At 41.5% G+C, this 23,040-nt stretch overlaps 1 protein-coding gene across 7 annotated transcripts in view; it reads right to left on the reverse strand.

Annotated features, from left to right (window-relative positions):
* The window catches only part of ATP11A (ATPase phospholipid transporting 11A), a 224,818-nt gene that overhangs the window by 72,766 nt on the left and 129,012 nt on the right, over positions 1-23,040 (reverse strand). For all 7 annotated transcript variants that reach the window (XM_075563407.1, XM_075563411.1, XM_075563409.1 and 4 more), the window contains exons 2-8: positions 22,310-22,432; positions 9,548-9,637; positions 8,781-8,861; positions 5,912-6,019; positions 3,902-4,030; positions 1,169-1,272; positions 440-490 (exon numbers count right to left, since the gene is read on the reverse strand). In XM_075563407.1, coding sequence (XP_075419522.1) covers positions 440-490; positions 1,169-1,272; positions 3,902-4,030; positions 5,912-6,019; positions 8,781-8,861; positions 9,548-9,637; positions 22,310-22,432 — 686 coding nt within the window. The remainder of the gene's footprint in view (positions 1-439; positions 491-1,168; positions 1,273-3,901; positions 4,031-5,911; positions 6,020-8,780; positions 8,862-9,547; positions 9,638-22,309; positions 22,433-23,040) is intronic.

The following is a 23,040-nucleotide window of genomic DNA, read 5'->3' on the forward strand; positions in this document are numbered from 1 at the left end:
AAATGAGCCTCACCTATGTCCTTCATGAGGCACATTCTATTAAATCTCAAAAATACTCTAGAGCCAAAAATTTGTTCCAATGACTAGGAGATTAATATATCCCAGTAAAATGGCCTCCAGAGTAAACATCCTTTCCATTGCATAGCTGAAGGCACATTATGATCCACCTCTCTCTCCAAGGGTATTTTTAATGGCAGGCAAGTGTGTTCTACCCTTTGCCTTGGGATCCGTCCCTTAAAAGGCACCTCCAACAGAATCTTGGGAGAGACAATTTTCACTAACTCATTGACTTACCTAACACATACAGATGTGCGTGCGCAAAGAGAACCATTCTTTAGAACCCATAGGAACAGGCACAACAAAAACCTCTTACTAATAAAAGTTAATAATATTAGAGGAAGATAGCCCAAAATCCTTACCAGAAAGTGTGTCTCCTTACCTTACCACAGGGTCATTTAGATCATTGTAAACATTTATGCGACCAACAAATCTGACAAAAAAAGAAAGTGCAATTACTAACAGGCCAGCAGAGTCAGCACCCTAAAGCACCTTTTCTTTTAAACCATATTTATGGATTTTCCTAACTTTAAGAAGGGAATGATGCTATTATAAACTGTAACACAGACGCCTAGTATGTATGTAAACTATTCCTACTCCATCTCGCTTGTCTTTATTCTGGTGGCATCTCTGGGGAGGGCAGGTGGTCCCTGCCCTGGGCCGCTAACCAAGTGATTGGCAGTGAGAGTGTGCTCAGAGGGGCCTTAGAAGAAAGGCCTGGCCACCTAGTTCTCAAACAGCAGCCCCCGGAAACCCTGTGGCTCACAGGTCTGTGCTGACGCACAGGGGATCACCAGAGGTCAGAGAGGGGACAGCAACTCGACTGTCTTCTTTCACTTTCCATGTATACCCAAGACTTAAATGTTTTCCTTAATACAGCTTTAGGTCCTACTTCCTCAAAGGAAAGAAAATTAATTGCTTTAATTCATTTAGTTCCATTAAGCCTTTTGGGTATTTACATATGAAAAGCTATCTATTTGAAGCCTATTAAACTAGTGTATAGTATTACTGGCATACTTTGGACTCAGTCTAAACGTCTTTTGACTGCTGTAGGAGATGAAAAAGCAGAGCAGTATTGAGAGGGGAAAGAGATACTTGATGGGATACTGACTTGTAGAGGTCGGGCTGAGGCTGCTCACATTCAATTGTAGCATGTAGCCCATCGATGTCGCCTTCAGTGTGAAACCCCTTGGTGTCTTGAACTGCATAATGAGTCTGCAAACGGATAGCAAATGGGAATGCATGACCCAAATCATAAAGCGCAGCCCACTGGATAGGATCTTCCGTAAGGCAACAAACAAATTTAATTTTTATGCTGTAAATCACAGGTTTCCAAACTTATTTGGACCACTTTTCAAGAAAATAATATTACTCAGTGCACCACTGACAATTAAAAACGTTTGCAGGAGAGTCCCTACCCAGGATAAAATGTTGACGTCTGCGCATGCAGCGCCTCTGGACCTTTCCAGCACTCCCAGGGGCGTGACTGGCCAATTTGGGAAACAATGGTATGAAATAAACCCAATTACAGCGATTGGTTTACCAAGTGAATGAAAAAAGTACCCGCCATGGTTGTAAATATTTAAAGAAGCATAGATACTGTTGCGATTACTGTATTATTTATTACGGTGCCAACAATTCTAATTCTTCCATTCTCACCTAGTGTTCTCACTGAACAAACTCATATGGCGAACGGCAATAACTGGGAAGTCTGTTTGACCTTTGGAGACTTCAAACTGTTAGTCACAGTGATGACTGTCAATCCAGAAACCAATCTAGGAATGTTGCTTTCTACTTAGAGGGTGCCCTACCATTTACAGAGAGCTTGCTTTCCGAGACATCACTTAATCCTCCTAACTCGCCCACCAACTGTCCGCACACACCACTGTGGCAGCATGTACACTTCTTACACACTTGTTCATTGGGCCTACACCCCGAGGCTTCTCAAGCATTAGAAAACATCAGCATCACCTGGAGTGCTTGTGAAACCACAGAGTCCTGCTCTCCAGCCCCAGTTTCTGACTCAGTAAGTCGACGGTGGGCCAAGTAATAGGGGAAAGAACAGTCCCAGGAATAGACCACAAGGGGCTTTTCTCACACCCCATTCTGAGAGCCACTGGCCTTGAGAGTTCTAAGTGTGACTAGGTGGTCTTCGCAGCTGCACCTGCTCTGCCGGGAGAGGAGCGAGGAGAGAAAGACTATTGAATGAGGGGCTGATGAAAAGGGATTTTGAGGGGGCTTAAAAAACTGGGTAAACAAACAAACAAAAGAATAGAACTAACAGACTTTTTGCAGCCCTCTCATCTATTATGAATCGCCTTTTATCTTTGTCTCTGGGGAAACGTTTCTATTTATAACCTAACAAGAATAAGATCAATAAAGTATTGATAAAACACTGAATGATAGGTTTACTACATTATACAGCTGTGAAAACCTCAGAAGAGCTTAGGAAAACTTGCTCATATGTACATCAGTCAGGAGTACACGACTTATTTGGGATCTCACCCGAGGTCTGTTGACCTCTTTCTGCTTTCCCACTTGGATTTTAAGAAAAGGACGCACACAAGTTCAGGCCTTGTTCAAGCCAAATCAAGTGCGCAGAAACAAAACTAGAGCGCATTCTATCACAATGCAAAGTCCAGGTACACCGCATGTCAGAAGAGGAACCTCCTTCTAACACTTTCAGATCTGGAGTAGAACTGCCACAGAGTGCTGTTTTCAAAACAGTGACCACGGCCTGCGGAGGATCAAGGCCCACCAGAGAGGCACACATACACGACGCCAGTCCGGAGACAGACACCGTCAGCCAGGAGGCGGAAATGCTGGTTACACCCCAGTGGGTTAGGGAGCCTTACCTCCTTCATGTTTCAGAGGAGCCACCAGCAGCAGATGACGAGAAACATACGAGTCATTCAGGAATTGCCTATATCCTGCCCCCCAAAGTAGTTTGCTTATATATGACAAAAATGGTAATTCTTTGGAAATGCTTCTATATAGAGAATGTGAAAGTAAATCCTGGTTGGGGGGGAGGGGGGCGGAGGGGTGAGGATCGCAGGGCTTTTATACAATAGTATCACAAATTATCCATAAATATTAGTATATCCTTTGGTGTTTTTGCCAAGAAAGCTTCCCTTTCCCATAAGAAGTACCTACATACCAACCAAGGAATGCCTTAAGCACTGCTTCTCGGAGTTATACTTGTATGAGACGGTGCCCTAGAGCTCGCTGAATCCACTGAACCAGGCCCACTTTCAAAGCTCCTTGAAATGTGTGCATTTTGAAAAACCATCAAGCTTTCAATTAATAGAGCTATGTTTAATTATTGTTCAACTGTTAATTAAAACTTTTATAGAACCAGCCACTAGTACAAACTTCCATATGGAATGTAAGAAATTAATTATAACTTCAGAAAATACTTATTAAAATATTTACACCCACTGAATATTTTTAGGCAAAAATCTCAAAATATGCCTGACTTTTCACATAATTCTAGGCTAGTAAAGACACTAATTTTGATTACTGGGATGAAAATCTTCTAAATTTATTCATTTCCTAAATCGGTAATTTAGCACATCAGCTAAATAAGAGAGGTTAATACTGAAGTGACTCCTATTAACTGGTGCTTATCTGCGGTAGACATTGTGGGTGGAAAGGGTAAAGTGAGGAAGAGAACGTGAGAAAAATACAATTGGCTGGCACAACTTCCTAGGATTTCCACTGTGACCATTGAACACAATCAGCTCCCAAGCAGCTTCAATCATTGTACTTGTGTACGATCCTATCTCCAATGCTGAACGTCAATGGCAAGCCATTGTTGTGGAATTTCCCGTGGGAGGAGCATTACTTTATGACTTGACTCTCCGTCTAAGCTGGCTGTTGTAACATGGCAGGTCCCGTCTCCCCGGTTGCTGGAAAGGAATATCAAGTCACAAGGAAAGGTCTCATCCTCCTTCACCATCACGATGTCACCCACCTACAAGACAGAACAGGAAGAATGAGCGAACTAAGAATTCAAAGTACTGGGCGATGACTCGTTCATTCTTTTTGTTGACATGTGCTTTTCCAAAGTTATCCTCACAATATCCCTTCCCACATCCCCTAGTACCAGCGCATGTAAAACGGCTCCACTCATGACCCCTCTTAGACGGAGAAATTGGCAACACAGGCTAGCGTGGCCAGAAACATCTCAGGGTCACTATGTGTTTGAGTTGGAGTTCATGTTTGGTCATTCTGTGCGCAGAAACCTTTCACCATTGCCAGTTGTGTTGGGGGACCCCACAGGGAGTTGCAAGCCCCAGTTTAATTAACCATGATGTAGTCAACAAGACTTAAGTTTTCAAAGCCAAGATAAGCAGTTCTGGGTTAAGAAGAAGAGAAAAGAGAGGACACAGGGAATCTAGTTCCCATTATTTGCGAGCTTCCACGTTGATCTTGAGTGGAACTTAACGTGTTACATTGCAGCCTCCAGATAACATGGCTCACTCAGTCTACACTTACAGATCCATACAGTGCTTATTTCCAGGAAGATATTAGATGCTAATGTATAGCTATAAAAAGATCCTTTCCCAGATATTTCATTGAAACCAAGGAAGGACATATAATTCTCCAAACTAGTAAAGATAAACTCAAAAGTATCAATTTTAGATCAGTGACATAGAGTACATTACTGAATATTATTGCAATGAAAACACATAACCTAAATAAATAAATAAATAAATAAATAAAGCGCATAACCTTTCCAACAAGATTATCTTTGATTCAGAACAAGCAGGATGCATTCCAAGTTGTATTTTTTAAAATGTCACAATGGGAAAAGCCTTTGGCCAAAAACTAAGTATTTCATAAACAGCCATATTAAAGTTCTAAGTATTATATGACAGAATTCAAAACACTGCCGATTACTTAAAAAGAGAAGTGACAATAAAAATTTTAAAACAACGTAAAAATGAATGACAGAATATTCTGCCTTGTAGATTCTTAAATAAAACCTGATCTTCATAATTTCATGTCATCACCAAGAAGGCATAATTAATGTACTCGTTGCTTTTATTAAGGAAGGCATCTTTGTGAAAATGCATGTATTTCCTTCTAGTTGTGATAATACAACTGATCCTCGGGGCTGTTGGGAAAACCTAGAGAATGACTTGTCCTTGCTCTCTAATTCCTGGATTTTTCCAGAATGGTTTTGGAGAGGGAGAGAAACGGTACTTTGCAGTACCTTCCCACGAGAGCGAGCAAGTCTCCTTTCTCAGGACCTCCTGAATCCCACTCCAGGGCAGCGAGTCTGGCTTTGGGCTCAGATTCCTCCTCAGTTTTTGACCAAGAAAAACAGTCAAGAGAGAGAGCGCACCGCCAGGAAAGGGGTACACGGACACAGCTAGTTGGCAGGGTGAGGGCTACCAAATGGTGAGAATGACTGAAGAGGAAGATGACTGAGTGAGGTGTAACAAGTCAGTTTATACACGAAGCTAGGTTGCTAAACATTACTCTGGAAGACAAACTTTAAAAATCGTATCCGTCATTTGCACATATGCAGGTGTTCTTAGTTGTTGACACAGATCTGTCAAGAATTGTAACATATAATATAGTAGTTATATTAACAACCCATTAAAATGTTAACATGCAACTTTTGATGAGGTTTCTGTCCCAATGCTCGTACATGTCCAACTGGTGGCGTTAGAGAAATATGCTTGCTTTATTCAGAAAGGTATTTTCTGAAATTATTTTAGGGCTTTCCTTGTCTTCATTGGCTGGTATAATCTAATAACAATTTTAAAATCCAGACAGCCTGTGTTTAGAGAAAGTGAAATGGTTATTGGTGCTAAACAAGCTAACTGTATCAGTTACTACTTACTCTTAGTTTTCGACTTTGCTTCCGAACAAGCTTTCCATGCTGAATGAAATGAACGGGGCACTGGTTCATTGCATTGTCTGCTTTATGGCGAAGCCAGTCTTCATAACCCTAGGAAAAAAGATTTAAATCCATGAAGCAAAATAAAATGTTGCTTCCTCACTTTGTCCCCTCTGCCTGGGTAAATAAATGACTGCCTACTGCCAAGGGCCTCGGCCTGGGGTCTCTGATCAGACACTAGAACAAGTGAGGCTCTTGCTGGACAAGAGAACAAGGGGAAGATACGCTCTAACACACAGTTAGTTTCTGTCTTTGGGACTGTACTTGCTCCTCCTCAGCCATGAATTCTTTTGCCCTTTGACCTTTCCTCTAGAGTAGTGGTTCTCAACCTGTGGGTCGCGACCCTATGGGGGGGGTCAAAGGACCTCAGAGGGGTTGCCGATTCATAACAGTAGCAGAATGACAGTGATGGAGTAGTAATGAAAATGATTTTATGGTTGGGGGTCACCACCACATGAGGTATGAAAGGGTCGCGGCATGAGGAAGGTTGAGAACCACTGCCCTAGAGCCTCACTCTCTCTTTTTACTTGGTTCTCTCGTCAAATGTTATTCCTCAGACAGGCCTTCACCTGCCGTACACACAGGATGCATCACAATCTGATATTGCATTATATGTTTCCTTGTTTATCCTTTGCTAGAATGTTAAGTGGGAGAGATGTGTGCCCGTTTTTAAAAACCATTATCGTCTCTAATGCCTAGAAAGAAGTTCCGTGTGACAGATATGCAATATCTGTATAATAAATAAATTCAGAATATGGATAATAAATCCAGAAAATGTAAAGAATATTTGTGATGCAGGATATGAAGAAGAAATATATTCTTCTAACTATCGTACAAGATTGTCTTCTGAAGCTAGTGCTCCTAGACCCTTATTGGCCCCTCCCCTCTTGAGGGCCAGGGTGGGGTTCACTTTAAACATTTGCAGTTATTTGACATTTATATTTTCAAGCATATCCATGATTACGTACTTAGGATAAATTTCTAAAAAGCAATATCGGAGTCAAAAGAGGAATAACACTTTTAACTTTTAATATGGAATGCCATTAGTCCATCAAGAGATTAAGTCCAATTATATTTCTACCAGTACAATGACAACACTTTACCTTGGAAAAAATACAAATAGTGTATCTTTCCTTAACTCTTTTTTTTTAAATTAATGAATCATTTTATTGGGGGCTCTTACTCCTTAACTCTTTTTGGTTGTCTCCGTCAACCCAAACAGTATGTTGCCTCAATTTACTCACTTGCAGTTTTCAGTGTATATATACATTTTTATGAATTATAAAACCGTGGAAAATTATCTGTTTTTTATCTACACTCTGGGATTGCATAAGGCACTGGAAAGCAGCTTTTCCTCATACTTATAACTGTTAAATCCTCTTGCCTTAAGTAGCAGCACATATAAAATTTTTAATTTTCTCTAATAGCTCTACAAGGTTTAAAGTGGTGCTTCTCTGAAAACCCTCAGCTATGAGATAGGGTCTAAGGTTTTGGTGTAGGATTAAAAAAAAAAGTGAAATGAAGAGATGTAGTATGTATGTGTTCTAAACCAATTGAGGAGCATGTGGATTTAGGTTTTGCTAGATGTGAAAATACACTTAAGTTTAAAGATCATGAATAAACTATGATATACACTCTTTCTTAGCACACAAAATTGTTTCTATAAAATTGTAGAAACAAGGTATCAAAAGAGCCGATGACAGTGATGAAGATAAAATAAACTAAACACCAAAATCAGACAAAGGTCTGAAGAACAATGAAGTATTTCCCTTCGGATTTAGGAGACAATGTATGTAGCTTACTGAAACACAGGATGAAACCAGTTCACTTTATATGCAATTCAAATTAACCCCACTCTGGAGGAGATAGGGCCCATAGGCAGTAGCAAGGGCCGCCATGTTTTTTCTGTAAAGGGCCACAGAGTAGTAGTTTAGACTGTGAACCGTACGGGCTCCACTGCAGCGACCTCACTGCACTGCTCTAGTGAGAAAGTAGCCATGGACTACAGGTGACCAATGAGACTGGCGATGAGACGTTCCACGAAAACTTCATTTACAAAAACAGGCATTGGCGGGATTTGGCCCAAATATCAATACCTGTCCCAGGGTGATGCCGGCGTCTTCCAGGCCTAGGGAAGATGGCTCATAACTACACAGGAGGTACCGGTCCTCACCAGAAGTGGACGATGCTAGGGAAAGCCCGGGTTTGCATTTTCACACGGGTTTTATTTTATGTGGGAAGTCGTCCTATGTGTCACCTGTAGGTTTTGTGCAAAACTTAGCAGAGATCTCTTACGTTCGCTTCACACAAAAAAGGAGGATGTGATATTTCAATGGCAAATCAGGGATATAACGGAGATGCAATCTTCTTGATGTCGATTACGAGCTTTATGTATATCACGACTAGAAAAAACTATGACCCACATTTTAAAAGTATGAATGAGTCAGAAGAAAGTCGACGCTGTATTAACTTTTTATTCCAAGACCTTCTGAGGGGGCACCATATTCTTGTGGCCAACAAAGTTTTGGACTCGAACAGGTTAAACAACTCCTCTTCTCTGATGGATTCAAGAATGTGAAAAGCAAGCCTCCACTAGCTCACAGAGCAACAAACAAGCTATCAAATTACACAACTTCTCCATTTTAACAAGTACTTGCTGGAAAGAAAAAAAGCTTCAAAAATAAATTTCTAGAACCAAGTTAAAATTTCTATTAACCAGCTGAAATAAATCAGGGGGCTCTGTTTGGAACGAAAGGAGACAGCAGATAAGAAATAAGGTGTTTTGTTTTTTTTTTCTTTTTAAATTTCTTACCTGTTTGATGGCTGTGACAGTGATGACAAAGAACAGCGGGAGTCCACTTGTGACAGGACTTGTGGGTGTGTCAATAATCAACTGCAATTAAAAAAGAATTACAGCAGCATTAAAAGTGCATTACTGGTGACTTTAGCACGGCTGGGTTAAGCGCATCATCTTCTGTTTCCCACCGCTGGTTACGAGTCAGAACTGACTGGATGACCCCCAACAGCAACCCGTGTCCCTCTGCTCCTAGTGGTTCTCATGCGTGGCCAGGCCTCAGGATGGACAGTCAGCTGTTAGCCGTGCAAGGGTACAGTCTGATTCCAGTGCATGTTACCTTTGAACAATGCTGGTGCCACATTTTAACTATATCCTTTGAACACTTTACTATTTGGGGAATTTTAAAAGTTCTTCTAATTTACTTGACATGATTGAGAAAAATCAGACTGTTTCTCTCAAAATACATCTGATTTATTGCTCCCTAGTTATTCCTGGCCATATTGAGTCTCTGTTTATTTTTATTGTGTAGCTTCTTTGAATTTTCTTTGTAGGATCCAATGAGGCTTAGCATACATGCAATCATAATCAGCTTGGCTGCTGGATTCATTTCAAATATTAGAAAATTTAGATTTCCTTCCTATTACTAAAGAGATAATGATGAGGGTAACCAAAAGGGGGCCCACACCAGCTTCAACATCAACTGACTGCTTATGTTTTAAGCTCATATAGTTCCTACAACGCCAACATGCCTGTGCTTTGAGAGAAAAAATGACCAGACTTACCTGTACCAGAAATATGATAAGAAAATAAAAGTTGGCTATTCTTCTGAATTGTTCAAATAAGTTCTTGGGTATGAAGTTCCAAAATGTGTACTGAATAAATGAAAAAACAATTATTTAAATACTTTACTTCTTTAAGTGCTACTGTACTACATGCTAAATAACACTGGATTCTAAATCTTTAAATGTGTAATTTTAGATAAAAATACATAATTCAAAATTAAGAGAATATGGTTTCATTTTATTAATTGATGCTCTCAAATAAGGTGCTAAAACAGAATTTCTAATCTTAAACTAGCATATAAGATGAATTATTTAATATCAGATAATGTAGAACAGTTTAGCAATTATTTTACTATTAATATATATATAAAACTCAGATTGTTTATATCTTCAAAAAATAAACCCGTGATTAACTCAAAATATTACATATTTGTCATTTTCACTTATGCAGAATTAGATCAATAGGTAATATCATGAGAAGTGAAGAAAAGATTGAAATTGTCAAGAATTTCATCTTGCTTAGATCTACAATCAATGCTATGGAACCACCAGTCAAGAAATCAAACGATGTACTATATTGGGCAAATCTGCTTCCTAAGACCGCTGTAAGGTGTTGAAGAGCAAGGACGTCACTTTAAGGACTAAAGTTCACCTGACCCAAGCCCTGGTATATTCGATTGCCTCGTATGCATATGAAAGTTGGACGTGGAGTAAGAAAGACCAAAGATCAATGCATTTCAATGATGGTGGAGGTGTAGAATATTGAACGTACCATAGCCTGCCAAGAGAACAAACACATCTATCTTGAAGGAAGTGTGAAGCCAGAATGCTCCTTTGAGGCAAGGATGGCGAGACTTTATCTCACACACGTTTTTTGAAGTGTTATCAGGAGAGTCCAGTCCCTGTGTATAAGGGTGTTAGGTAGCTAGATTTGAGGGCAGGAGGTTGTCCCTCCCACACCTGCAATGAGGTTGGAAGGAAATTAGGTGATTATTAAATGTCTATGAAGACCCCAAACTGAGCATGTTCCTACTGACGCCCTGAGCTAAGGGGGAGGTACGCCCGGGAGGTCCAAACGAGGCCCAGGCTCGTGACATCACCAAGGTGGGCTCAACCCAGCCAATGGGGTCAACCAATCCCTTCAAGCCCATCTTCCCCCAACCAAGAGGTGGGCTAGAATAAAGGCAGGAAGCATGCGCTGACACGCTCTCTTGCCAAAGGCTCTCGTGCCCCAGTCCTCCTGCTCCTGTGCTCTGGCCTCTCCAGCCTCTTGCCCCTCGACCCCTGGGTCCCTGGGATCCCTCTCCACGTTCCTCAGACGTGGGTGCGCTTTTCCACGAGGTTGCTCGTGCCCAGCTGGAACCCTATGGAGACCTAAAACCTGACGCTTGTCCTGTCCTTCATAAAAACCCAGGTGGGTTACAAACCGGCTTCTGTGTTCTTTCATCACGCAAGGCCAAGAACTGAGAGATTACCCCCTCGCGAAACCTTATGAGGACATCCTGCTTGGTAAAGTGGACGGGCAGCAAAAGGGAGGAAGAACTTTGAAGAAAGGACTGACACGGCAGCGACAACGAGAGGCTCCAACAGAAAAGGGATCTGCGGGAGGGCACAGTGTCTGCTCCTTGGTACACAGGGCTGCTATGGGCGGAACCGGCAGCACCGAACACCAGCTACCTTCCCCTTTCTTCTAGCAATGGAATTAACGGTCGAGACAAAACTAGACTAGAAATTAAAATGATCAGATGATCTCAACCCAGTTTCTACAAAATAGAAGTGCTGATATCTTTAAATACAACCCAAGAGAACATTCTCTATCGAGCACTTGGAGCGTGGAAGGTTGTTATGGCTGCTGAGAAGCCTCTATCTATACTTGTACATTTTGCTGTCGGCAGTGTGTTTTCACTGAATTTTTGTGCTGGAAACAAGGCTCTAAATGTCGGTAGCCTACAGTAAACACCGAGTTCAACAATGACTCTCAAAAGTTCCAGAGGACAGGAGGCTTCGGCTTCTAATGAGGACAGTCTACTAAACGCAGAAAGGGGCTCTGCGCCATCTGCATGTGATCTTTGCCGCGATCTACGTGTACTATGGCACAATTTTCACATTCCCACTCAGAGAAGTGTGCTGGCATTCAGACACGAGGTGTTAGCTCTCGACCTCTCAGACCAAGAACTCCTTCAGTGTCAGGGTCAAACCCGTAAATTATTCAAAATGTAATGTCATAGGTAAAGCCTGGCAGGGCCCTGAACTATTCAACATGTTCTGAATTTGGTGTTTCCATATACTGTATAGTAAATACACAGGCAAAACAAAACAAAATCTTTGTCTTACTTCACAATGATTAGGGAACTTCCACTTTCAATTTTAATTTATATTCACAAAGGGAGTCTGCCTTTGATAATGAAGTTGGCTAATGAGGATGAGAACCAAGTAGCGCTTCCCAACCTCACCCTGTCAATCATGCGCATGTGTTCCCTCACCTTCTTAGGCTGGTGGCAATAACAGAGCTCAGAGGCACTCCAGGAGAAGCCCGGAAGCTTCAGAATAGGCAGGAGACACAGAATGGAAATGACCCTTCTATCTCCTCCCTAACCCACTCCCACCCCCTACTCATCTAACTACCTTGGTAGCTCTGTTTGGGGTCTAACTGCTAACCTTTCCTCTCCTGAAAAGACTTTCTTCCTTGATGTTTGAAATACACGTTTTGCCCTCTTTTTTTTTATAAAGAGCCATAAGTTTACTGTTGACAATATATGACAATAACTCAAAAAATTCATGTGGCAACTTGAAATCTCACAAACACTGAAAACTAAGTTTGGATTGAGTCTTCAAATTGGACAACTCTCAAATCTGCTACAGAAATTAAATAATTTTGTATTAAGAAGAACAATTAAGAAAAAGAACAATTATTTTCCATTTTTCAAATATTGCAAGGGGTCGCTTTCCTTCAAAAGTTTCAAAGGTTCACAGCAGGCTAGAGACTGGTACCCGTGAAAGGCCTGCCAGACCCCTTGGCTGGCAACCAGGTCTTTATACTGACATAAAATGTTCCCTCAGTTCTCAGGTGGCTCACTATGCCGAGACTAGTGTGGAAATAATGTGGTTTATGTAACCGCCCTGCTTTCCTTCTAGGGGTCTGGTATTTCGGAATGGACTGGACACATGATGCTATCATGACTAGACCAAAATAAAAACCCTAGGTTCTGCATTTCTAGTGAGCTGTCCTAAGGAGATAACTCTTTGCACATGTCGTCATATACATATCCGATGGGACACAAATGATGGAGGCTCTTGGAAACTTGGGCCTGGCATCCTCTGGACTGTCCCTTTTCTGGATTTGCTTTGTATCCTTTCACCCTAATAAACCAGAGCTGTGGTGTGACTGTAGTATCCTCCCAGCCAATCACTAATGGAGGGGCAGGGGGAGAGGTTGGAGACAGCATACCCCCGGGTACTGTGAATTGTTTCCTACGGATGACAACGTCAGTAATTCTTCTCTGCACATGAATGACTGTCCTTGACAGAAACTAAGCCTCTCTAAAGCAAGAAGAGCAAGTGCTTCCCCCCCTTTCTTTCTGCAAAGTATGTCTCTCAAACCTGAGTCAGAGATTAGTGCTTGAGTTAATAAAACTGTCACTCCCGCTCCAGCTCAGGGATCATTCTGAGGCTTTGAAGTGTATTTAATGGCAGCCTAAAAATAAATTACATTCTTTAGGGGTTAGATCCTTTTAAAAGCCACCTTTTGGCACCATCCACACTTAAAAAAATTTAAAGAATCCCATTGTTTTGGAAATGGAGAAGCACACCAAGCACTGCCACTAGCACTAGTTGGGCACCTACTGGGAGTCAAGCAGGTGCTACAGAGTCTGTAGAGTATACACAATCTCTCATGGGAGGGGAGGATGATAATGGACTTAACTAACTTTCCAACGTCAGTCAGCTACACAAAAGCAAGTCAGAATTTGAACCCAGCAACCACAAAGCCACGCTAGTTCATTTTCTAGGCAGTCTATGTATTATAAATTCCCAGTGAAGCTAAAGGAAGTAGATCACTTATTAGGGCGACTTTAGCTCTAAGTGAAAAACTTAGTGGCTCACAATAAAAAAAAGTGTTATCTTACAGTTCCACAAGTAACACCAACAAACCAACCACACATAGTACCACCGCCTGGATGCCAATCCGTGGGAAGCGTGTCGGATAGAGCAGCACTGCCCTGTTGGGCTTCTCAGACTTTCACAGCCTCGTCTTCTCCTGCAGAGCGGATGCAAGGTCAAGCCACTAACCTTGTGGTTAAGAGCTCAATGCATAATCCACTACACCACTAGTGGTCCAGAATAGGTCTCACTGATAAAAAGAATATGGCAGCAGGATTAACCCCCCCACCCTCGCTCCCCGCCCTTCCCCTGGAGTCCTGGTGGCTCAGTGCATTACATATTAGGCTACTAACCATAAGGTCAGCAGTTCTAAAGCACCAGCTGCTTCTCAGGGAAAGATGAAGATTTCTACTCCCATAGAGTTCTGGTCTCAGAAACCATCAGGGTGTGTGTGTGTTGGGGGCGGGGGGGGGGGGTAGAGTTCTCCTCTGTCCTCTAGGGTCACTATAAGTTGGAATTGCCTCAAAGACACTGAATGAGTTTTAAGAGAACACCCATTTTCCCTCTTTCCCAGCATCCAGCAGTTGCTTGCATTCCTTGGTTTCCCTTCTCTCTTCAAAGGCAGCTCTGACCACACCATTCTTCTCGCTGTGCCTCACCCTGCCACTCCCGCCCCTGCCTTCTTTTCCGTGTGAAAGAACCCAGTAATGACCCTGGGCCCACCTCATGAACTAACTCACACAAAACACAATCCGCTGCCATCCGTCAATTCCAACTCAGCTTGACTCTATGAGCTAGGGTAGAACTGGCCCCTGGGGGATTAGACAAGCTCGTATTTAGATAAGCTCGGATTCCTCCCAGAGAGTCCGTCCTTCCATCAGCAACCTGCCATGCAACCTTAGTCACATTAGGATGTGGACATCGTTAGGGGGGCATTTATTATTCTGTTCACTTGAGTAAACCAAATTCAGGAACAAAAGGCAGAGAACACACAGCCAGATGTTATGTATCTTTGTTTCTTGATCAGGAAAAACAACACACACACACACACACACACACACACACCAGACTGTCAGTAGAGATACAGGTATTTTCTTCTTAAAAATGAAAACCAGAAATGAGAGAGAAGAAGGAAGAAAGAGATAGAGGTAGGGAGAAAAAGAGGTAGACAAGAAGAAAATATTATCTTAATTATCAATTTTCTCAATTATCACTTTACCCAGAGATAATGTGGCGACTCTATGAAATTCTACGTGAAGCTGGGGTCTCACTTGGATTGGCATTTTTAATTTTAGAGACTATCTTGACCTCGGCAACCTTTCAGCCTGACGGGCGCTCAGAGAGCTGATCTTTCCATGAGTCTTTTCAAAGCAAGATGAACGAGATGAAGACAACATTACGGAATGAACTGTAACCAGGGACAGTCTTAGATTTATGAAGATGATGCAGAGAGCAAGGTCCAATCCCAAACGTGGCTTCCCAGGGGATTGACATCCAAGGGAGAAGGGTTAGCTGAGTGGGTTAGGGTGAGGTTTTTGAAGACTCTAAAGGAGATCTTCTTGGGGGTAATAATAAGGACTGTCTAATGCGAATTCCACTGGGAAACTTTACCCAGTCAACCCTAGAACTCTGATCCTGCCCGTGCAGAGTTCTTTCTGTTCCCCAAATCAAAGAACATGGAAAAGAAACATAATTTGAGTCCCTCGAGTATCCAAACTGCTGCTTTGATAGAATGCAAGTCAACAGCACAGACTGCTTAAAGGAAGGGCGAGAGAGAAGCATTCAATACCTTCAGACGCACATGGACTGACATGGGTGGTGTGTGGAGAAACAATAGCTTCGATTTTTGGCATTTTCTTTAGTAAACAATTTTCCTGACTTTATAGCAATACTTTTAAAATTTACCCTCATAATATTCACTTTTTTGGACATATTTTTAAGTTTCCATGTTAAACAGTTTTAATAATATATGTATAATAAAATAAAACGCCATCTTCTATAATCCTTCCAAACACAAAACCCTCAAACTTTATTAACCCTGGAATGTTACATAAGCATCTTATTCTAAGGTGACTGCCCCATGACCTCTTCAAGCTTTCCAAGTTCAATTTGACCAGGAATCTAGTGCAATATTTGGACTATAAAACCACAGAAATGATTATTTTGGTCAGGTGATGGAATTCTGTTGTAGTTAAGATACATGCTACTTTATATCTCTATTTTTTACTGAAACACTGTAATAAGTTACTACTTTGATTATTGTCAAGAGGATTATTAATTTCAGATGAAATTAATGACTACATTAGTATGTTAATAGCATAGAGATATAATCAGACAGATAAAAAAAACATTTTATTGTTACATGTAAGACCGGGAAAACTGATTAATGGTCGACTGCCTGTCCATTTTTCATCCTTGCTAAATTCTAATATTCTAAATATTTGCCTAGACATATGGCTCACAATATAATGCTCTGACCAGTATTCAACTATCAAGTTCCCTTTTCTGTTGTGATATGTTCAGTATAAGGATGAGTACTTAATATTGAAGTCCCTGGTATCAAAACCACAAGTATGAATAAAATGGTTTTTCCCTTTGTAAAAATAAGCCCCAAAATCTGAGTAGACCACAGTCCCATTCTTTACTGAAAGAGACATTTTGAAGTATTGAATCAATAATTCCTTGCATTCTTTCACACATACCAAGACTTTAGACCTTTTATGTATGTTGTGCCTTTCATCTCAAGATAAGAAAACTTGATTTGCATTTGAGATTTATGTTTTTATCTACCTTTTTGGTTCTTTTTTGTAACCCAATCTCTGGTTTCATCTTATTCGGTTGGAGTGCGGTTCATGAACCAAGAGTCAGGGAGCAGTGTCATGGGACCTCCCTTTGCGTTGTGAGGCCACGAGGCCAACAGAAAGCGCTGGGTGCCGCTCTCCTTTCTCAGCACTCAGAAAGTTCAAGAACACTTGACAAGGCCCCGAAAGCCCCAGCTATGAGTCACCTAACATGGATCTGGTAGTATAATTATGCATGTGACCGGCCTGAAAACTAACTGGAGACTGCTCACTCATCGATTTGGAAATACCAATTCATAGAAAGGAGAATGTAAAACATCGCCAATCATGGCAGAATCCTGGATTACTGCTATTAAAGAACACGCTACCATCGTGATGCGCTGTTAAGAGAGGTAGTGATGGTAGGATAGAAGGGACCATGAGCTCACAGTCAGAACACCATGGTTCAGCACTGGCTTACCCGTGTCTATGGCCTTGAGCACATTACTTTGCTCCGGCTGTTTCCTCATGAATAAATAACGTCTAATAAGTAAGAGTTGCCTCATAGGGTTATTTTGAGCTTAAATGAAATGATAAACATAGAATTCGTTTCTGGGACTCAGTCATTTAAAAAATTGCCTATTCTCTCTAATTAGCAATGTAATTTTCCTTCCTTAATAATTAAAAGTAATTTAGCTTTCTTGAATGCATGAAGTGCCCGTGCAGACCAAACCTTATGCTTAATTTTGTAGCTTCCTGACGGCAAATCTTGCACCTCATGAATGCTGTGCCCTAACGTGCAATTTTCAAAAAGGCAACAAGCGGTTAGTTGCCATTCTCTCCGTTCATATCTTAGAAGGATGTCCCGACATGAGGAGCCCAGGCCTAATCTGGGAGGGGCAATCTGCTTATGGACAGGAAGCAAAGGTAAGGGGTCATTCTTAGGAATAATTTCTTTTTCATTCTTCTCCCTGACACTGTCAAATATGCCTCTTCCAAAAAGGAAAATAAATCCTCATAAAGTATAAATCAACAATACCTGCATTTCTATCTAACGCATTAGAGGCTGAAAGCAATGAGGTTGGAATCTTTATCCCAAGTAATAACTTCGCACATCATAGTGCTTTCATATCCCTTGGATTTACTGAAAGTAAACTTCCTGAGTCATGAAAGCATTCTCATGTAACAAATGTTAGTCAGCACTCTGTTTTTTTAAGGCAGAAAGAAAAAATGTATTCCTAAGTAAACAAAGTTAGTGCCACAAATATATGCTGCGAATTGAGTGTAAACTTGGGCTGTGCACATTAAGTTGTATTTTTCATACATTCTGGGGAGCTGCTTTTCTAAATTAAATCACTTAGGAATTCTCAGCAAGGTTTTCCAGATGACCACCACGTCAGTTATCAACCCTGCTCCCAGCTGAGCGTCCCGTCCTCACGCTTGCCACGGGCCTCCTCCGTAGTGCCTTCGATTAGCAATAATGGCTTGCTGTCCAGTTCTCTTTGAAATTATCTATCAAAGTGAACATGAAAATGAGCCCCTAATCCTAGCTTCTCTAAAGAATAGAGATCATTCAGTGGACAAATAAATTTGAAAACACCGTTCCACTTTTTATTCTGAAGTTGAGATGAAAGTTGGTTAAGTGCCTTGCCTAACACTTAACCTGATCTCACACATGGCTTCAGCAGTGAGGGACTTCTGGCTGCTTCTTGAAGTATGTTGACTTTAGTTTTATTCGTTCCTATGTGAGCTTCCTGGCAAGAAGGAGCCTTAGGGAGAAAAATACGCAGGGGCTTCAAAGAGTTTGTGCAAAAGGAGAATGAAAAGTGCATGTACTTTTTCTCAGGCTGTTTCGAAGGCCCTCTTATAGTTTCCAAGAGCTCTGTGTTAACCAGCAATTCGATGACGAAATTCTATCTCTGCAGCCCTTGCTACCCTACGATTTCCTTTACTAGAAACCGAAGAGGCATCTGGGGACACTCCAGTGCAAGCCAGGAGGCCATGCTGTGACACGACCACGGCAAGACCAGAAAGCTCTCTGAGCCAAGGAAAAGGGAAGGGTGGGTATTTGTGGCCCTAGGAGGAGCAGCATCTCTAAACCACTGCCGGCTCCTGTCCACAGGAATGGAGGAAAGGCCAAGAGAAAAACTATGGTTTTTCTGAAAATAGACTCAGATAACAAAGGAGTCCAGAGTAGGATTTAGAGATCCATGCTTCAGTTATCCCCCCAAACACCTTTAACAGGGGAATTTATAATAAATAAAATACTCCTTAACACCCAGCCATATTCTACCAAATAGATGAAGAAAGTGATTTTGAAAAGTACGCGTGTCTGTTTTTCATCCGATGTGGAGCGCTCTTTGATAGCTCAGAAAGGAATGAAGCAGCTTTAGTTTCTACCTCTACATATCTAACACCTCCGTCATGTACACACAGGCACACACACACACTCATTCACACACCTGAAAGGAAAAACTCCTTTTTAAAAAAATAAATCATTTCACTGGAGGCTCATACAACTCTTATAACAATCCATACATCAGTTGTGTCAAGCCATGTGTACATATGTTGCCAACCACTTCCAAAACATTTTCTTTCTACTTGAACCCTTGGTATCAGCTTTTTCCCCTCCCGGCCTTGTGAACCCTTGATAATTTCGAAATTATTTTTATATTTTATACCATCCGCTGTCTCCCTTCACCCATGTTTCTATTGCTCATCCAGGGGATAGGGGGTGTTGTCTATCAATCATTGTGATCGGTCCCCATTTCTCTCCCCTTTCCCCCCACCGTCCCCCTACCTTCTTGGTATCACTACTCTCATTATTGGTCCTGAGGGATTTATCTGTCCTGCATTCTGTGTGTTGAGAGCTCTTATCTGTATCAGTGTACATACTCTAGTCTAGCCAGATTTGTAAGGTAGAACTGGGGTCATGATGGTGGGGGTGGGTTGAAGCATTAAAGAACTAGAGACATGTTGTGTGTTTCATTGGTGTCATACTTCACCCTGGCTGGCTCATCCCTTCCTTGTGACCCTTCTGTGAGGGGATGTCCAATCATCTACAGATAGGCTTTGGGTCTCCACTCCACACACCCTGCCCCCACACCATTTGCATGGTTGTTTGTTTTGCGTCTTCTAATGCCTGATTCCATGGACATCTCATGATTACGGGGGTTAACGTGCTTCTTCCATGTGGGCTTGGTTGCTTCCCTGCTACATGGCTGTTTATTTAACTTCAAGTCTTTAAGACCCCAGACGCTCTATCTTGAAATAGCCAGGCACCACCAGCTTTCTTCAACACACTAGCTTATGCACTCATTTTGTCTTTAGTGATTGTGTCGGGAAGATGAGCATCACAGAATGTCAGGTTATTAGGGTTATTAGAGTTAACCCGCCAGTCTTCGCGTTAGCACCTGAACACAGGAACCAGTTGTACTGCAGAAAACTAATACATCCTGTCATGTACCCTCCGTGCTCAAAAGCCAGCAACTCAACTCTAAACTCTATTCTTACACACCAGTTTTACTGTTTGTTCTCCAGCTGCGTAGTATATCCTCTCCAGCCCCACCCTCCAGGCAGGGGAGAGATAACACACACTGTATTTTAGTGATGACATTCAAGTCCCCTTTCTTCCCCTTTAAACTTACAGCATCGCATCAATAAGAAGCTTGCCCTGAGTGTTTTACAGTTTACAACGCGATTCTACATTTCTCATTTCACTGGTGGCAGTACTGCCTGCATTTCACAGATGAGGAATCTCCAGTTGAGAATACTTAATGACTTACACAGAGCCAAATAGATAGTGGTAGGATTTGAATGTCCTAGACCAAATATGGCACTATGTCCATGGTGTAATTAATAGCAGATTGCTGGGGCATCTTGGAAAGTCTTTAAAGGATTTGGGGGGTAACTGAACAGATAACACAGCCCAACCACAAAAAGAGTTCTTCCTTGGTGTCCTTGTTCTCAGGCCTGCTCTTGGCGTCATTTGGGGCACTGATTCAGAAAATTGTACTTAGCTCTAGTTTCTTAGATATGGTGTTCCATATCCGACTATCAACCCGGTTCCATTATATTTTTAGTTTACAAATTATACTAATTTATCAATTTACCATCTTAGTTTTAAATATGAGAAGTCAGACTCACAATTATAGGATAAGACAAAAAAGAGAATAAATATTTGGAAAATAATTAGGTATTGAGAGACTCCCAAGGGAAACTATATGGACCCATGGTGGCTAATTAATTAGGCACTGAGCTGTCAATCATAAGGTCAGTGGCTTGAACCCAACTGCCACTGTGTAGTGTAGCCTTTAAAAGATATGAAAGTTTGGAGGCCCGAGTGGCTGTTCTTCTCAATCCTAAAGCCTCACTGTGAGTTCGAATCAATTGGACGGTAGCACATTATTATGTCGGTATGTGAGGCTGTGCAATATATACAGATATGACAAGGTGGATACTGAAAAGCCAGAGCATGGCTTAAGAAGAGTGGGCAATAAAAACAAAAATGGAAAAGGCACATATATAGAAGATGTAGGGAAATTAAGAGTGTTAAAATGTAAGACTTCGTAGCAATTTTCATAAATATTCTGAAGCTCTAAGTCTTTCTTCTTAAAATCATGCAGTAAGCACTTCAGAACACACTTTAATATATAGAAGACAATGCAAAATTCATGCTAATACTGGAGGTGAGATTGGCTCCAAGCTTCTTTATAAGAAAAATTCTAACTTTCCTTTTAAGAGTTTCTGTGCAAAGGTGGGGAAGTTGTGCCCTCTCTTAACAAGACCGGAACATTTTAATTTTAATAAAGGAAGCTAAACTCTTGGGAGAACCATTATGGCAGTGGTTCTTAACCTTCCTAATGCCGCGACCCTTTAATACAGTTAATCATGTTGTGGTGACCACCCCCCCAAACCATAAAATTATTTTTGTTGCTACTTTATAACTGTAATTTTTTTACTGTGATTTGGATGACCCCTGTGAAAGGGTCGTTTAACCCCCCCAAAGGGGTCGCAACCCACAGGTTGAGAACCGCTGCATTATGCGTTTCAGAACACTTGACCTCAGTTTATTCCACGGCACTCACGACCAGACAGTCAGTGACAACTCATGGAGCCTCTACAGGAAAGATGGAGCACCAGTGGGTTCTGAGCATGTCAGTCTTTATGGGAGCAGAGGGCCCATCTTTCTCTTACAGAGCAGCTGAGGGGTTTGAACAGCTGACCTCGTGGTTTGTAGTCAAACACGAATCCATGATGCCACTGGGGCTCCACTTTACTGCATACAGCAAATCTTAGTTCTGGCCCTTTATTGAGGTAACAAAACTAGAACTACCTGCATTTCAATTCCTAATAAAGGTGAAGTACAGTGATGCTTAGGGAAAATTCCACATTTACATATTTTGCCCTGTTCAGAAATATCTTTGGATCAAAGGACACCATGTAAAGTGTAACATGACCGAAATATTTAGTACAGCACAAACTATTTTAGAGAAAGCCAGCATGTAAGCACTCTTTCTCAAGCCAGCTAACACTACAATAAAATGTCCTGACTTCTTATGGGGAAGCAGAGTGAAGAATGTGGAATAGGACATATGTTCTGTATCTCAAGAACGCGAGTTGACGGGAAAACCGGCGTCATTTTTGAAATCAGCAGGTCAAATATTCCCAGAAACAAGTCTAACCTTTGAGGCATCAAATGCGTGTTGGCCGATGTGATGAAGTAAAGGCACTTTGTAAAGTTCTCATCAAAAGTCCCGAGTCGGCAGTCGAATCGTCACTGTAATACCAGCGCTAGCAGTAACAGTAGTATTTACCCTTGAAAATTACTAAGGCTCTCGTAAGTATTTAAGGCAACACTCAGACGAGAAGAAGACAAAGTTACCTTGGAAGAGACGATTCTGTTATCTGGGTATCTCTGTGGAATGTAGGCCTCGGCGCCTGGCGGTGGCTCCTTATGTCCCACATAGATGGTCCGACTGTCCACCCAGTTCTCTTCTCCGGCACACTACGGGCAAAAGACAAGCACTGCCTTAGGCACCTCACAATGTGGGTTAAGACGGTCTTAGCTAGAATATTGGCTTCAAGGCTTGTTCAAATTACCAGACATCTATGCTGCCTGGCGTAGAGCATCATTCTAGGTTACCCGAGCAGAGCGCTAAGCCCACACAGTCTGCGTTCTTCAAATCAGTGGCTAAGGGAGGCACAGAAATCATCTGGGCAGGGTATCCCTTAAAAGCTGACTGCAGGGGAAATAAGGTAAGGTGTGGGTTCATTAACAACAACAAAGACCCTAAAGCTTTCAAAAGACAATGATGATTAGACATTTGGAAGAGGGTAAAACTATTACCGTACATACTCGAGTATAAGTGACTCAAATATCCATCGAGGCACCTCATTTTACCAGAAAAGTTTATACACGCATACATACGGTAATTTCAAATACTAGAATTATTTAATTATTTCAGTTATCAGTTATCAACAATAAGCCTTTTCTGATAGAGAAAGAGACTTGGGTATGATTCATTTTTGTATGATTGAGAGTGTAGTGGACAAAAGACATTAATTACACATCCTCATAATAACAAAATCTTTTGAAAGCAACTAGACAACATG

The sequence above is a fragment of the Tenrec ecaudatus genome, chromosome 11 (genome assembly GCF_050624435.1).
Source record: "Tenrec ecaudatus isolate mTenEca1 chromosome 11, mTenEca1.hap1, whole genome shotgun sequence".
Classification (NCBI taxonomy): Eukaryota; Metazoa; Chordata; class Mammalia; order Afrosoricida; family Tenrecidae; genus Tenrec; species Tenrec ecaudatus.